Source organism: Lolium perenne, chromosome 7 (genome assembly GCF_019359855.2).
Source record: "Lolium perenne isolate Kyuss_39 chromosome 7, Kyuss_2.0, whole genome shotgun sequence".
Lineage (NCBI taxonomy): Eukaryota > Viridiplantae > Streptophyta > Magnoliopsida > Poales > Poaceae > Lolium > Lolium perenne.
The window spans coordinates 58,934,082-58,950,676 of NC_067250.2; the positions used below are offsets into that span (position 1 = coordinate 58,934,082).

Consider the following 16,595-nt stretch of genomic DNA (forward strand, 5'->3'; position numbering starts at 1 on the left):
TTATCCATACTTCAATTAGTTCGTAAAATATATTTTCATATGAAATTAGTTTCAGTAAAGTGGAGAAACAAATACAGAATATAAGCATGTGAGTCAAGCTGCAGAGGTACCTTGTGCTCATTTAGCAAACGGCAGATACCAAAATTGTGCCAGGTATGCTCAGGCTAGTAGGTCAATAAGCAATGATAGTTGCAGAGAGAAATGCACACATATGGTATGATGTACATGTTGGTTCACTTGAAACTGCACACCTAAGAACATGTGGAAACTTTACAAGAGGAAACAGCATATCACCAAGCAAAGTATGCAGGCTGGTTGGGGCAGGCTTGTTGATGGTAGACTAGGCAGCTTTGAGCCACACTCAGCTCCATAAGCCAAGACATTTAGATGGCAATAATCTGATGATTGCGCAATAAAAAGACTAGAATTTATTTTGTGCTGGACTAGTAGAAACTACAAATTAGAGAGAAGCATGACTTAGCCCAGTAAGAACAACTGTCTTGCATTATCAGAAAACGTCACTGACAGTGAGATGGTTACATAGTTACATGTATGTAAAGTTAATCACTATTTGACAACCATTAATCTTACAACTTGAAATGCTCGATGAGAGCTTTGCTGGCAAGGTCTCGTTTAAAGAAGGCCCCTAAGAATTCGGACATGGTGAAACTCTTGTACTTTGGTGGGTTTTCTGAAAAAACTAGCTCTGGTAATGGTCCATAAAACACTGAGTCCCCTCTCTTCCCAGGATTGAAGAAGACAGCAACAGATACTCTGGCTTCTTCACATGAATTCATTACCACCCTGTGTTCCACACTCTTGTACTTATCGTTGGACATTATCTGATAAGACATGTAAAAAAAAATTAGCTGCAGCAATATATTATGAAACTGACTTTCAAAGTTGAGCACCATGGACAGATCCAGTGTGGGGGCTATGGGGGCCAGTCCCCCTCCCCCAAACTATTTACAAACAGAACTTACTTCAAATACGTGCTGCATTTTTAGTATAATCTAGCCCAACAATTCAACAGACACGAAAAGGAACTTAAAGAATAATACATCATCTTTATCATTGGGGATTTGGTAGGACTTACTTTTCAGCTTAATAACATTATTAATGACATGGAACGAGATGGTAGGGTCAAGATCATTCAAAAATCATGTTAAGTGTTCCATTAAACATTTAAACTTAATGAAACAAAATAAAATGGTCCCACATTTACAAATCAAGTTGCTTCTTTTGAACTGATGTGCATCATTGATTCACCGTAAAGCTAGTGAATAGCAGGCTACTAATTATTACAGACAGAGAATTGTTGAATAATTTTTTAGTTACGGAGTACATTTATTAAGCAAGTTAGTTTACAAAAATAATCATCATAATGTAGTCAAGATTATCTAGGACTTGGAAACATGTAAACTTGAGTAGCTTAGAGTTTCATAGCACAATTTGAACAACGATGTAATAGCAAATTCCATTCATTGCATCTTACTTGCGTGTTGCGCTCAGTTTAGTACTTCAGCTAAAGATCTGTGTTTCCATCGTTAACTCCAAAAAAAACTGCTGAACCGCGCTACGTTTGAAATTATGCACATGTGATGTGCAAATGGCTAAGCATGTATTTATGTGATTCAACATAAAACAAGAATGTACGCATCATCAGGCTACTGAAATATCATCTTAGAGAATTTGAGAAAATTAATATATTATGCTGTGTTTCAGTGAATGGATTCTTTTTCATGGATTTCATACCTTGTGCATGAATTTGTCAGGTAAAAGCATTCAGTTGTCACGATTCTAATGTTCAGTCTTGCTGAAACTAGTGAATGGGAAACAGAATCAATCCAGTCTAAGAACACAAGTACTAAGCCCAAGCCAAGTATATATTAGAACCAAGAGATAGAGGATTTTATTTCAAAAAAGGAGATGGACGGAAATGAGGACAGAGCAATAATCTTCAGCAACAGCTTCTGTCAACATTCAGCATCACATACATACTTCAGGTGGATGCACAACATGAGGCGAAAATGACACCAACTATGACCTGAAAGCATCCTTGGGCCTGCGCTACATGGTAGTTACCTACTTGAATTGTCCTCAATAGGTTTCTCTAACATTCTTTCTTAATGTGACAGTAAATGTGATGGTCAATCTGTAGTTGTAAACATCCAAATGCTCACAAGCTAAAGTTAATTAGTACACATTTAGAAAGCATTCGAAGGTGTACACCTTGTTCCTAATTCATCTGTTTTGAGCAGAATTGGTAGTAGAACATATGCTTTGGATAATTCAAATGTATAACTTAAATCGAGTTGGTACAGACTGCATTTAGAAGTGAAAATTCTGGTGTGCAAGCATTTGGGGACTGCCAGAGTGCATTTTACCTGCAATAGATCGCCGACATTGATCACGAGGGCGCCTGGCACAGGCTTGGCATCGACCCAGTAGCTCTCGCCGTCCTCATTGGTATGCTTCACCTGAAGGCCGCCGACGCCATCCTGCGCAAGGACGGTGAGCACGCCGGGGTCGGTGTGCGGGACCAATCCCATGGTGCGATCAGGCTCGGGGCACACGGGGTAGTAGTGGCAGACCATGACCTTCCCTTCCAGGCAGGAGGCCTCCTCCAGCGCCGCCTCCCGCAGACCGAGCCCCTCGCAGAGCAGCGCCATCAAGGCGCGGGCCACGGCGGTGGTGTGCGCTTCCCACTCGAGGATCTCCGAGCGGCACACCGGCGGGATGCGTTCTGTGTCGGGCCGCGCAGGCCCGAACCCCAGCTGGATGGTGTCGCGCCAGCTCGCGGCGGGGGAGCGGAACAGATCTACGTTGGAGGCGTAGGAGACTCCGCCGCCCATGGCGCGGCCGTAGTGCGTGGCGCGCTCGGGGGCAGGGAGCTCGTGGAAGGCGCGCACCGCGGTGAGGACCTTGGCGGGGTAGTCGGCGGGGACGAGGGACTCGTGGTTGACGAGGTAGAAGAAGCCCCAGTCGCGGGCGGCGGCGGCGGCTGCGGCGGCGGCGGCGGGCGCGGGGAGGGAGAGGTCGACGACGGGGATGGAGACGCCGGGTGGAGCGAGCGGGACGGAGGCGTAGGGGTCCGGGTGGACGAAGAGGTCCGGGACGGTGGAGACGCCGGACTCGACGAGGCCGCGGACGCCCGTGCGGGACTCGTCGAAGGCTTTGAGGAGGGCGGCGCGGCCGGAGTCAGGGGCGGCGGCGGCGGCGGACGCCATGGTCGTCGGGTTGCGTGCGCCGGTTGACTTTGGGGAGTAGAGGGGGTGGAGCCGAGACGGACGTTTGTGGGTAGTGTGCAGTTGGGAAGACTTGTTATCCTTTCCCCATTGTAACCGGTAGAATCCTCGCCGTATGGCCGACGTGCTGGTCGGGCGGCGGTGTTCGGAGACAGTCAGGTGCCGGCATGTGACCGGTGCCGGTGGTGACGAGAGGAGGACCATGGTGGCCGGACGCGCGCGAAGAAGGTGCCCCGCCCCGGCGACCAGCTTTGGTGGTGGCGAACTGGCGATGCTCGACGGCTCTGGTGCTCTACGTACCACGGTGACGGCGTTGCTCAACGGTGCGGCCAGAAATGCGATCACAACCGATTTGAGCGATGCGAAAGTATAAGGAAAACACTTGTATTCAGGCGACCGATCTGATCTGGGGGAGTTTTATCGATGGTTCCAAGCCGCGCGTAGATTCCGCTCCTTGGCGTGGGTCAATCTGCCGCACCCGCACGCCTTCAGCATAACGCTGGCCTCATACCCACGTGAGGTCAGCGTGCATGAGCTGCCACACCAGCTGTTTCCTCGCTATTGCCGGTTGACTTTGGATGCCTAGCTAGCTAAATATTTTAGTTGTAACTTAATTTGCAGCAAATTTATGCTTGCTTGACCGCTTTGAATTGTTCACAAATATATAGTAGATTTTGTTGTAATCGTTTGTCATTTTTGTAGAAAGTAGTGTGTGATTTTTCGGAAATCCGTTTTGGGTCTGAGGTCCAGATGATCATATTATCTCCACCATCAAGCTTTCTTGTGATCCCTGCTGGTCCCGCGTATTCTAGTGTGTATTCACGCATATAGTCCTTCATTGAACAGTGCACGGTCCCACATGCTCAGCACCTGTCTTGTTCCAGTCGACAGTTTGAGCCCAAACAGACCATGACGTGCACATTTTTCTTGTACCGTGTACAGGACCTTCAACCTCATGTAACTTTTTGCTAAACAAAACAAAAACTTCTATATCTTAGGTAAAATGCAAAAAATATAAAAAACATACGAGCTCGGTTAAGTTGTAGTACCTCCTCTCCCCACAAACCAATACAAATCGATCGCCACACAAAACTATCAAAGCAATCGTGTTGCTGCTCGCGTTGGAAGCCATCTTAGTTTTTTTGGAAGGTGATGAAGTTTATGAACTGTCTATGCTGCATATTGCCTCCCCCTCCCCATTGACTGTCTTCTTATACAGAGGTACAACTCACTACGTGGACATACGAGTTTCGCCTCGCCGCTTGCATTATGTTTTGACATTGCGTTGTAGATGGGGTAGACCTGTAGATGATAACACATTTAGGATTTTTGGATATTGTTAAGTGCCGCCTAGAAATTCAAACTGGTGGATAGGTGTTGGTTCCTTTTCATCACGTGTACACTCATGAACCAGACTGTGGTAGTTCTTCAAGCTTTTTTCTTAACACATGTCCAATAGGAAGACGCAAAATGGACACTCGAAAGTGGTCACGCGCCTTCATTTGCGTTGGCACAAATGGTCGAATTCAACCGCGTGTTCCTTTGCGCCGGGGGTGCCCCAGCGCACGACACAATTTTTTCGTTTTTTGCACGGTATGAAGAGAAACATAATTTACATAGTGCATAGAGGAAAATAAAAATAAATAAATGTACCGCCTGCTACCCTAGCCTACTGCTCGTCCTCGTTGTCGATCACGAGGAAATCTGGTATTGGCCACAACCAGTTGGCAGCCGGCGGAGCGTACGCCGGTGCTGAACGACGGAGGTGGAGCAGCCCACGGGTTGAACGACGGAGGTGGATGCGGTGGCGGGTATGGGGCCGAGTTCTGCAGCGCCTGTTGGAGGGCCTCATCTTCCGTGGGGCCCTACGACATGATGTTGGTGCCGTACCAGGACAGCAGCGGAAGCACCAGTCGGTCCACCTCCGACACGAGGACGCCGAGCCGCGCAATCTCATCATCGGCCATCGTGTCCGGTACCTGGAACTCGCGGGCCTCCACCATGGCCTTCTGTCACTCGTAGAAGACAAAGTCGACGAATTCATTGCTGTTGTCTTTGGCCTCTTCATTATGGTAGGCCAACGTGTCGTCGTCCTAGCGAGAAAATATTGATAGTTCTTTAAAATCAATTGAGCATTTGGCTAATAATATGAACAATGTACACTCACTACGAAAACAGACTGATACCTGGGCTTCTGAAGAAACAACAAGAACTCACGCGAGAGAAAATCTTGGACCAACAGTGCAAGCGGAAGAGCATTTTCCTGTACCTTTTTTGTATTTCTGTACTACCGGCACACAAAAATCATCGTCAGATGCGTGGACGGAAGCCACAACTGTCGCATTAAATCCACTACGTATGTCAAGGATTGTACAAACAGTGCCACAGTACTGCATTTTATGCGCGACAGAAACAACTGCCAACGTCTGACACACACAGATCTCAACTACGAATTCCATGGTACAGATAATATGACCATCTGGTCCTGAGAGCCAAAACGCCGCCTCCGTGATTTTTATTGTAATTAAATCTGTACTAAACTAGACCACTTTGCATTGTTCACAAATATATGATGTTTTGTTCCCACTCTTTATGAATTTTGTAAAAAATAGTTGGTGCATTCGGATAAGTAAGAGTGGTTCTAGCTGGAGGTGGCGTTTTGGCTCATAGGTGCATATGCACCAATTATACAAAATAATTTTAAAAACAAAATTTAAAATGTTAAAAATTTCTGAATTTCTTTTGTGTACATCCTGACATTCCATATTCGCACACAAGTTTTTGTGGTAAAACAACATTTTATGTAGCATGTATAAAAAAATAAAAAAAAATGTCCTATACGTAGTTGGGCATCAAAATTTATCTTTTTTACACGAGACATAAAAAATATTTTTTTTCCTAAAAAATTGTGCGTGAACATAGAATGTCTAGATGTACATGCAAAAAATTACTTTAAAATCTTTTGACACTTCAAAATGTATATCCACACAACAACCCATGAGTCGATTTGGATTTCCCGGTTCTAGCTGCCTAATTGTAAGGCTGGTCATAGTGGTAAGTATCATGTAGTAGTATCATGCATATGATACTTGTGTATGATACTATCTCTATAGTGGTTAGTATCTATCGTAGTCATGTTATATTTATTGCTTTTTAGAATCTCAATACAAATTTGTGCACAAGATTTATTTGGCATTAACTTTTCTCGTGATATGCGCTATGATACAGTATCTACCTATGTTACTCTAATCTTCTCTCTCCTCCTTAATTAGCTGCCACATCAGCATTTTTGTGGGACCAATGTGCATGATACTAGCTATGATACTAGCACTATAACTAGCCTAATAGAAGGCAAGTAGTAAAGGTGGAGCCCACTCATGTGAAGACTGCCATGCTCTAGCAAGCTTGCACACAGGCCGCTGCGATTCACCCATGCATGCAAGTCTAGGCGCGCAGAAGGAGACAAACGCGGCACGACCAACCTCAAAAGCCACCTGACACCACCCATGCAGCATGATAGCGACCTATCCATGGGTAATTCTCAAGCGTTCGATCCGCTGAACGAACGGTGGTCCGGCGACCGATCCGGGGATAGGATCGGTCGGCCGACGCCTAGCGCGACCCAAAGTTAACATACCACCGCTAAGGCTATGCTAGATCCCAGTTAACATAACCTCTCTCGCCATATTTTCCGTCATCTACTTCTTTGGCCTCAGGGCTTCGATTAAAGCTGAAGTGCTTAGCTCTTCGTGTCCTTTGGTCCCGGAGGGAATCTTTGACCAGAATGCCGACATACCACCGCTGAGGCTATGCCTGATCCCAGTTAACATAACCGGTATAAACCAGACTCTTGTCTTTTTATCCTCAGATCGTGCTTCTCTTGGGTGCTTCTCCGACATAGATACCTCCGGTTGCCCTTACTCCGGCATACCCCTTCTGGCATACCGGATTGTATCATCCAACTCTATTAAACCAAATTTTTATAATCCGAATTATCCTTTAATCCGGTTTATAATCATCTTATCATGGCTTATTTGCCATAATCTTGACCTACCAGGGGTTATCCCCCGATAGGCAAGTAGAGATAAATTTAGGCATGTAGAGCATCTCCACCGGCTCAATGCAAATGTCCGCACGTGTGGGTTCGGGATGGTCCCTCGCTCTCCTCCTAAATTAACGCATGACTCAGGTGTTGGCCACATAAAAGTTGTCTTCTCTCCTCTCTGATTAATGAGACAATTTGAAAAAAGGTTATTTTTTATATCCGCGTCTAAGCCAAACAAATTAAAATAAAAAATACATGGTGTCAGAAATGCGTCGGCAGCTATGCCCTCATCATGAACCATGGTGGGTTCCTGGGTAGATCCTCTTTTCTTTTTCACTGCCTAAAATAAAATGAGTATCCAGACGGCGTCGTTGACCTCAATTACTCTACAAAATGCCCACGAATTCCCGCCAAGCTCACTTGCAGCCTTCTCGGCTCTATCCCTCTTCTTTCCAAGTCAACTGACGCACGCACGCAACTCCACAGCCATGGCATCCTCCACCGCCGCGGCCGCCCCTGACTCCGGCCGCGCCGCCCTCCTCAAGGCCTTCGACGACTCCCGCACGGGCGTCCGCGGCCTCGTCGAGTCCGGCGTCTCCGCCGTCCCCGACCTCTTCGTCCACCCCGACCCCTACGCCTCCGTCCCGCTCGCTCCTCCCGGCGTCTCCATCCCCGTCGTCGACCTCTCCCTCCCCGCGCCCCTCGCCGCCGCCGCCGCCGCGGAGGCCGCCCGCGACTGGGGCTTCTTCTACCTCGTCAACCACGACGCCCTCGTCCCCTCCGACTACCCCGCAAAGGCCCTCGCCGCGGTGCGCGCCTTCCACGAGTTCCCTGCCCCCGAGCGCGCCGCGCACTACGGCCGCGCCATGGACAGCGGGGTCTCCTACTTCTCCAACGTGGACCTGTTCCGCTCCCCCACCGCGAGCTGGCGCGACACCATCCAGCTGGGATTCGGGCCTACGCGGTGCGAAGCGGAGCGGATCCCGCCGGTTTGCCGCTCCGAGATCGTCCAGTGGGAAGCGCACGCCACGGCCGTTGCCCGCGCCGTGATGTTGCTGCTCTGCGAGGGGCTCGGTCTGCCGGAGGCGACGCTCGAGGAGGCTTCCTGCCTCGACGGGAAACTCATGGTGTGCCACTACTACCCTGTGTGCCCCGAGCCTGATCGCACCATGGGACTAGTCCCGCACACCGACCCCGGCGTGCTCACCGTCCTTGCGCAGGATCGCGTCGGCGGCCTGCAGGTGAAGCACACCAACCAAGATGGCCAGAGCTACTGGGTGGACGCGGAACCTGTACCCGGCGCCCTCGTGATCAATGTCGGCGATCTCTTGCAGGTAAAATGCACTCTGCTAGTCCCCAAATGCTCCCCGGCCACTGAATTTACTTTCTAAATAAAGTATGTAACAACTTGATCGATCCTAGCTATATTTGAATTATCTACACACTACAACATGTATTCTATCAATTCTGCAAAACCTGATGAATCAACAACATGTGTACATCAGCTTGTTCAACAATTTCCACATGTTCGTTTTTTTTTAATATAGCGCAGTTCAACAATTTTTATTTAGTCAATGAAGCCAAACACACATCTTGAGTTGGAGTTGCGCTAGTTAAGGGGCAATGGATGAATTTTACTATTAGCAAATAGTTCATACTGTGTTATTTTTTTTTCGATAAAGGATGCTTTTATTACTTCAAAAAGCAAATACATCCAGCTTCTGCATAACCAGGATGCACACAGCCGTTTGTTGTCTCAAGTGACCAAAGTTACATAAAACAAAAATAGGCGAAATACATATCGGAACGATGAATCATATGACGCCTAAGAGGTAGGTGGAGCTACTATCCGTAGATTATGCTGCCACCCATGTAGGGAAAAAGTATCCCTCGCCGTATCCTCCAACCGTGTACAGACCTCCGTAAATAGGTCTCGGTTCTCCACACGCTGAAGAGGTAACCACGAACGGAGAATACTTGTGCATCTGTAGATAACCTGCAACAAAGAGCAATTTTTATCATTAAAGATCTTGTCATTTCTACATAGCCAGAGCGCCCAGATAACTGCTAGCGCCCCCATCCTAAGAAGCATTTTAAACCTTGAGTTGATACCATGAAGCCAATTGCCAAAGACATTAGTGACACTAGTCGGAGGATACAAGGTAGACGCTACTTGGATGACTGACCATATAGATCTCGCAAACTGGCACTGGAAGAATAAATGTTTGATGGTTTCATCATGATGACAAAAGACACATCGTGTACTTCCGTGCCAATTTCGCTTAACATGATTGTCTTTGGTGAGAATAACCCCGCGACGAAGATACCATCCAAAAAATTTAATTTTTAATGGTATCTTCATCTTCCAAATTTTCTTATTATTATCAACTGGTAAATCAGAAAGCAGGATCGCATTGTATAAATATTTTACAGAAAAAGAACCATCTACATGGAGATTCCATCGAAATTCATCTGGCTCTGGCGATAACTGAATATCTCCAAGCCGCTGAATTAGATTGTTCCATGCCACAAGTCTTTAAAGGACGTACCCAGTGCTGAGAGCTCCCGCACTGTGCGGGGTCTGGGGAAGGTGTTAGTGGCAAGCCTTACCCTCACAAAGTGCAATGTGAGGAGACCGCGACTCGAACCTGGGACCTCTCGGTCACAGGCGGTGAGGCTCTACCGCTGCACCAGGCCATGCCACAAGTCTTTGTCCTAGTAAAACCCGTCTGAACGTCACATTCGGGGGTGAAGTAGCCATTACAGTTGCAATGGTATCACCTTGGCGACGCGCAATTCTATACAAAGCGGGATACCGTTCACATAGGGGTGCATTGTCTAGCCAAGCATCTTCCCAGAACCGTATATGTGCTCCATTCTTAATGGAGAAAGTCCCATGTCGAAAAAAGACATTTTTTTTGTCGCCATAAGACCAGCCCAGAAGTGTGAATCCCCAGGTTTCTAAACCACTTGAGATAATGTCTTCGAGCCGATATACTTTCTCCGGAGTATAGTTTGCCAAATCCCATCCTCGGTAAGTAGCTTAAAAAGCCATTTACCCAGTAGAGCTGAATTCTTGACCTCCAGGTCATGAACTCCAAGCCCTCCTTGATCTTTGGGACTACAAACTATACTCCATTTAACCAGTCGATATTTCTTTTTCTCGTTGTCCCCTTGCCAAAAGAATCTGGATCGATAATAATCGAGTTTATGCAGAATTCCTTTGGGTAGGATGAAGAATAATAACATATACAGTACCATATTAGTTAGTACCGAATTAATGAGTACCAATCTTTCTCCCACGGACAACAATTTACCTTTCCAACTACTGAGGCGTTTTTGTAATCTTTCTTCCACTAATTTCCATTCCACAATTGTCAGTCTCCGATAGTGAATCGGAATACCCAAATAACGAATTGGAAATTGGCCTTGCCCACAACCAAATAACTCTGTATACAGAGCTACATCGTCTTGGGCATCACCGAAGCAGAACAATTCACTTTTATGGAAGTTAATTTTCAATCCTGATAAATGCTCAAAAGCTGCTAAAATTAATTTCAGATTTCGAGCTTTTTCAAGATCGTGATCCATAAAAAGAATTGTGTCATCAGCGTATTGAAGGATAGATAAGCCACCATCAACTAGATGTGGAATCACACCTTCAATTTGACCATCAGACTTGGCCCGCTCTATGAGTACCGTCAACATATCCGCTACGATGTTAAACAACATCGGAGATAACGGATCCCCTTGGCGTAACCCTTTTCGTGTTTGGAAGTAGTGTCCGGTGTCATCATTGACCCGGATTGCCACACTACCTCCATACACGAAATCATTAATTAGAGCTCGCCACTCAGGCGAAAAGCCTTTCATCCTGAGTGTCTGTTGAAGGAAAGACCATTTAACTTTATCATACGTCTTCTCAAAATCAAGTTTTAAAATAACCCCATTTAATTTCTTAGAATGCATCTCATGTACCGTCTCATGCAAAACCGCCACTCCATTAAGGATATTACGTCCTTGCATAAAGGCTATTTGCGATGGTAAAACAACATGATCCGCAATCGTATTAAGTCTAATGGTGGCCACTTTCGTGAAAATTTTGAAACTTACATTTAATAGGCAAATGGGTCTATATTGTTGGATCCTTTCTGCCTCATTAATTTTCGGTAACAAGATAACTTCACCAAAATTTAGACGAAATAATTCTAGTTGTCCAATGTGTAAATCACTGAACAAATCTAGAAGGTCCGATTTAATAGTATCCCAGAAGGTCCGATTTAATACTGTGTTATGAACCTCCAAACTAATCAACATATATTACACGTTTCCATGTCCTTGACAATCTTTTTTTTTTAGGTAAGAACACATATATTAAAATAGCAGTAGACCGCCTCATTAAAAACCTTTCAGACCCTTTATATATCCTGGTAAGGAAAAGAGTGCATAAGAAACCTGCTGGCCAGTGATTACAAAGTGTTCGTACAAACTATTACAATCGTTTGTGATCAACTCCAACGCACATGTTGGGACTGAATCACGTAAAGAACCATTAAAACCAGACTTGCCCCAATAGCCATCACCACCCTAGACAATCTTGACTGCATTATCATCAATAATTTCAAAAAGGTACATGCTTAATAAATGTAACTAAACAATTGTTCAACAATTCACCCTCTATAAAAATTCGTAACCTGCTATTCACGAGCTTTATTGACTCGGTCCTCCATCAACAGAAGCAACATGATTTGTAAATGTGGGTCAACTTCTTTTGTTTCATCAGATTCGGTGGAACACTCAACATGATTTTTGTTAATCTGCACGAACTACCATCTTCTTTCATGTTATTAATAATTTTTATATTTATGAAGGTGGAAAGTAGCCCACAATGAAAAAGATGATGTTTTGTTTGTTAAATTATTTTGTAGTGTTTGAAAAATTGTCGGACTAGACTATTAAACACGCAGCATGTATATAAACTAGTAAGTTTCATTTGTAAACATGGTGCACAACTTCGAGAGGCACATATCTTTTGTGCAGATATTTTTTTTCTTACATATCCTTTTATCAGATACTGTCCAATGATAAGTACAAGAGTGTGGAACACAGAGTGGTAATGAATCCGTGCGAAGAAGCCAGAGTATCTGTTGGGATCTTTTTCAATCCTGGAAAGAGAGGAGAGTCAGTCTTTTATGGACCATTGCCAGAGCTAGCTACTTCAGAAAACCCACCAAAGTACAGGAGTTTCACCATCTCCAAATTTTTAGGTGCCTTCTTGAAACGAGACCTTGCTAGCAAAGCTCTGATCGAGCACTTCAAGTTGTAAGATTATTTGTTTCCAAATAATCCCTCCATTCCTATTTATAAGATGTTTTGGCAAGCCAATTAAGCTTGTGAAAATATCTTCTAAAAGGGAACAAAGAAAGTGATGTTTCATTTTACAAACATATAACTATGTAGGCATCTTTCTGATAATGCAAGACATTACTCTTACATGGACAAGTCATGCTGCTCTCTATTTCGTGTTGTCTACATAGCGTATCCCAAAATGAATTATAGTAACTCTCTTGTGCAATCATCATATTCCAGTAAAGTTTTTACATGTTCTTTGGAATGCAGTTTCAAGTGAACCAATATGTGCATTAAATGTGTACATTTCTTTCTGCAACTATCATTGCTTGACCCACTAGCTTGAGTATGTTTGTCAAAATTTCGGTATCTGCCGTTTCGTAAATGAGAACAAGGTACCACTGCAGCTTGGATCACATGCTTATATTCTGTATTTTTTCTCCACTTGGTTGGAACATATTTATATTAAAATATATGTTGCAAACTAATTGAAGTGTGGGTAATGCAGACATGGGAATCAATTTCCCAATGCTCTCTTCAGCCACATTGCGGAGACTTCACACATCTAGAATGAGCGGTTTGTATTGGAGGAGTTCAGAAATTCATTAGCCTTGTAATTTCCCTTTTGTCCTCATGTTAGTCCCAGAAACATTTAAAATGTTTAGATCTGGTGATTGATCCTTCTCTTATTAACCGTGTAATGCCATAAGAAACCTATATTAGTGTGGTTGGTTCGAGGTGTGGTTGTACAACCCACGACATATGTTTCAGTCATCTTCAGCCCATCTTGTACTCTTTCTGGGTTATAGTTTTGCGTAATTCTTCAATTCGAACAGAAATATAATTCTTGAAAAAAATCCTGAATTATGATATATCCCACTTTCCATTATGTCGAGATAGAAGCAAAAATAAATCCTAAGTTACTCCATGATTTTCGTCTCTTTCATCCAGCCTACCGAGCATAGCTTGCCACATCAAGCTATACATTTGGAGAATTACCTATCATTCATGCTACATTGTTCATTTCTATAAGCTTTGGGGAAGAAGGGAAATATGTCGGATTATTTTACCACGCAGAGCTGATTTGCAGGCAGTTTGCCCAAAGCAATGCTATTGTACATATACTCCATCTTTGGTCACGAGAAATCTTGATTTTTGTGGTTTAGCAGCAAGCGTGCAGATTAATCTTTGTTTTGGAAAAGGTGTTTCCTGAAGGGTTCAACGGCCCAATGTATTCCGCAACATGCAGTTTAGGTGTATTGCAATCCAGAAGATCGCCTGTCAGGCTAGCTAGCTTGTTGAATTGGGGAAGAAACTAAACTTGCTTTTCGTTTCTTTCATCCAGCATACCGGAGCATAGCTTGCCACATCAAGTTATACGTCTGGATAATTACCTATCATTCATGCCACATGGTTCATTTCTATAAACTTTGCGGAAGCATGGAAACAAGTCCAATTATTTTACCATGCAGAGCTGATTTGCTGGCAGTTTTACCAAACCAATGCAATTGTTCATGTACTCCACCTTTTGTCCGGGAAATTTTGATTTTTTTGGTTTAGCATATGAAGCTTTTTACTCAAAAACACAAGGGGTACATGAGTCCTGGTTTGAAATAATAATATCCAAAAAGCAGAGTGTAAAGGTACAATCTGATGTACATGTAAATGCTACCACGGAGTCTGATGTAATGTGAGTGCTACCAGGGAGTATCACTCTTTCGATTTTGAACTGGTTCGACTTGGAAATGGTCCAAGTTTTATTTAAATACACAATTAGTGTCCATGATCCAATACAATTAGTTTTATTTAAATACACAATTAGTAGCATCTCAAAAAGGATGTAGCAGAATTATCTCAAAAGATTTATCTAAAGTTGGATTTATCTCAAAAAGGATGTCGCAGATTTATCTGTCCATGATCCAATACAAGAAGGTTTGGTCGTACCCGAAGGTAGTATCGTCATTGCTGGGCATGGCATCCCAAACCTCGCTGCCGACGAGGAAGACATTCATAGCCTTACATACTGGCACATCTCCCACTCGATGCCACCACCGTCCCCCCCCCCCCCCCCCCCCACCCAAATTTAGCGGCTTTGGCATTGGCAACGCTGCTTTCCGAAATTGCCACCATGGCAGGAGTTAGTTGTGGCCTCGCTGACACAAGCGGAGTCAGCCTCGCAACTTTGTTGAACTAGTTGCTTTTCACCGTTCCTAAATTGCCTGCAATATTTGTCAAATGTTGTAAGCCCCTTGGCATATAGGAAACTTCACAAAAGCGGGTACGGAATTTTAAAACGGCAGTAGGTAATTTAACATTAACAACAACATTAATATTTGTCAGTGGTGTAGGCCTCCTTACAGCAGTGATGGGTATAAACTTCATGACAACACGATGGAATGCATCTGTGGGCAACTCCAAAACAGCATAGGCAACCTTTTTTTTTTTTTGAACAGGGCATAGGCAACCTCACATCACAGGTAGGCAACTTCGCAGCACCATGAGGCAACTTCACATAAGCATGAAGCAAGTTTAGTGTTGCGGTAGGCAACTACCTGTCAGCGGTAGGCAGCTTTATAACAACGACAAGCAACTTCACATCAGTAGTAGGCCACTTTCACAGCCGCAAAAGGGAACTTGACAATTTGGTAACCATTTTTTTTGCTAGGGAAAATTACAACTAAGGTAAACTCTACGCAACTTCTCAACAACAACGGAAGTCCGGAGTGACACTAGGGAAAGTCTGAACAGGTGCTCGGGGAACTCACGCGCGGGACTCGTGGAAAGTCTAGAGCACATCGGGGGAGTTTCACAACGAATCCATCCGATCATATGTTCCTGCGGGCGGGGACCTCGAGTCCCAGGGGTGGCATACATTGGCGCAGGGAGGACGAAAATTGTCAACCAGTACAGAAAAAAGAGCAACTTAATCGTGATAGAAGGCAAATTTCAAGTAATATAGGCAACTTGATCACGGTGAAAGGCAATTTATAAGCATTGATAAACAATATTTATAAGCAACTTAATCAAGGTGGAGGGAAAATTAAAGTTGTTATATGCAACTTTGTCACGGTGTAGTCAAAATGCAGGTTCTATCTGAAAAAAAGTCTACCTAGACACAAATCACAAAAAAGGTTGTAGCCTGTTTTTGGAATTCCTGCCAATCCACGGTTCTTCAAGCAAAATAACGAAGAGATAATCTCCTTTGACCTTTTCGCCGTAAAACTGCCGCACGGGGGGCCACCGACTCCATCCTATGATGGGGTCATTGTCGAATGGAGCCGGCTGCTTCACGAAGAAGCACCACACAGGTGTCGCGACACCGCCTCGGGTAGGCGGACGCAGGGATCCGCTCCGGTGAAGACACGCCGCCAAGGGCGGTTCCCGGGCTGCGCGCGTCACGGGGAATATGGACTCTGGAGCATGCCAGGGTGTTCCACCGGCACGGGGCGCGCTGGCTGGCGGCTAGGTTGTCCGCCAACGAAGGGAACCGGAGGCATGGATGCGAGGCTGCGGCTGGCGATGCGCGGGAGGAAGTGCACCATGGCTACGCGGGAGCACCATCCGGAAGGAAATCGGGGAGAGAAGCAAGGTTAGGGAGACGGTGAAGGGTTGACGATGGGGGCAGGTTCTTCTGGAGGAGCCGATTTCGTTGTTTAGCGCGTGCGCTCGAGACGCCGATTGAGCGCAGCTGCGCTCAGAAGATTTCGGGTAAAAAAAATTGTATTTTAAGCTTTTTGTACTACTCCCTCGGATACAAAATATGTACTCGTGACTCAGTATAAACTTTGTAATAGCATAGTTAACTTAGTACAAACACTTTTTTTAAAAAACTTAATTACTAAAGAAGTTGAATCAAGCTAACTCACTAGTTGATCGAGCTTTAGGAGTCGAACCGAACTGGCTCAGCTCGCTCGAATTCTAGGGGCGCGTTTGGTTGCCTGGACCTGATTCAT

At 44.9% G+C, this 16,595-nt stretch overlaps 2 protein-coding genes across 3 annotated transcripts; one reads left to right on the forward strand and one right to left on the reverse strand.

The window, feature by feature from the left end:
• Positions 1–477: 477 nt before the first annotated feature.
• On the reverse strand, positions 478–3,706 carry LOC127317372 (1-aminocyclopropane-1-carboxylate oxidase homolog 4). The gene is made up of 2 exons (XM_051347935.2): positions 2,388–3,706; positions 478–842 (listed from the first exon to the last, which is right to left on the reverse strand). The coding sequence occupies exons 1-2, from the start codon at positions 3,450–3,452 to the stop codon at positions 588–590; spliced, it is 1,320 nt and encodes a 439-aa protein (XP_051203895.1). The 5' UTR covers positions 3,453–3,706; the 3' UTR covers positions 478–587.
• A 4,025-nt stretch (positions 3,707–7,731) lies between these two features.
• LOC127317371 (1-aminocyclopropane-1-carboxylate oxidase homolog 4-like) lies at positions 7,732–13,417 on the forward strand. Of its 2 annotated transcripts, none has more exons than XM_051347934.2 (2): positions 7,732–8,627; positions 13,151–13,417. In XM_051347934.2, the coding sequence occupies exons 1-2, from the start codon at positions 7,782–7,784 to the stop codon at positions 13,214–13,216; spliced, it is 912 nt and encodes a 303-aa protein (XP_051203894.1). In that variant the 5' UTR covers positions 7,732–7,781; the 3' UTR covers positions 13,217–13,417. The 2 variants fall into 2 exon arrangements, with proteins under 2 accessions (XP_051203894.1, XP_051203893.1); XM_051347933.2 differs by lacking the exon at positions 13,151–13,417 and adding an exon at positions 12,365–12,762.
• The last annotated feature ends 3,178 nt before the right edge of the window (positions 13,418–16,595 follow it).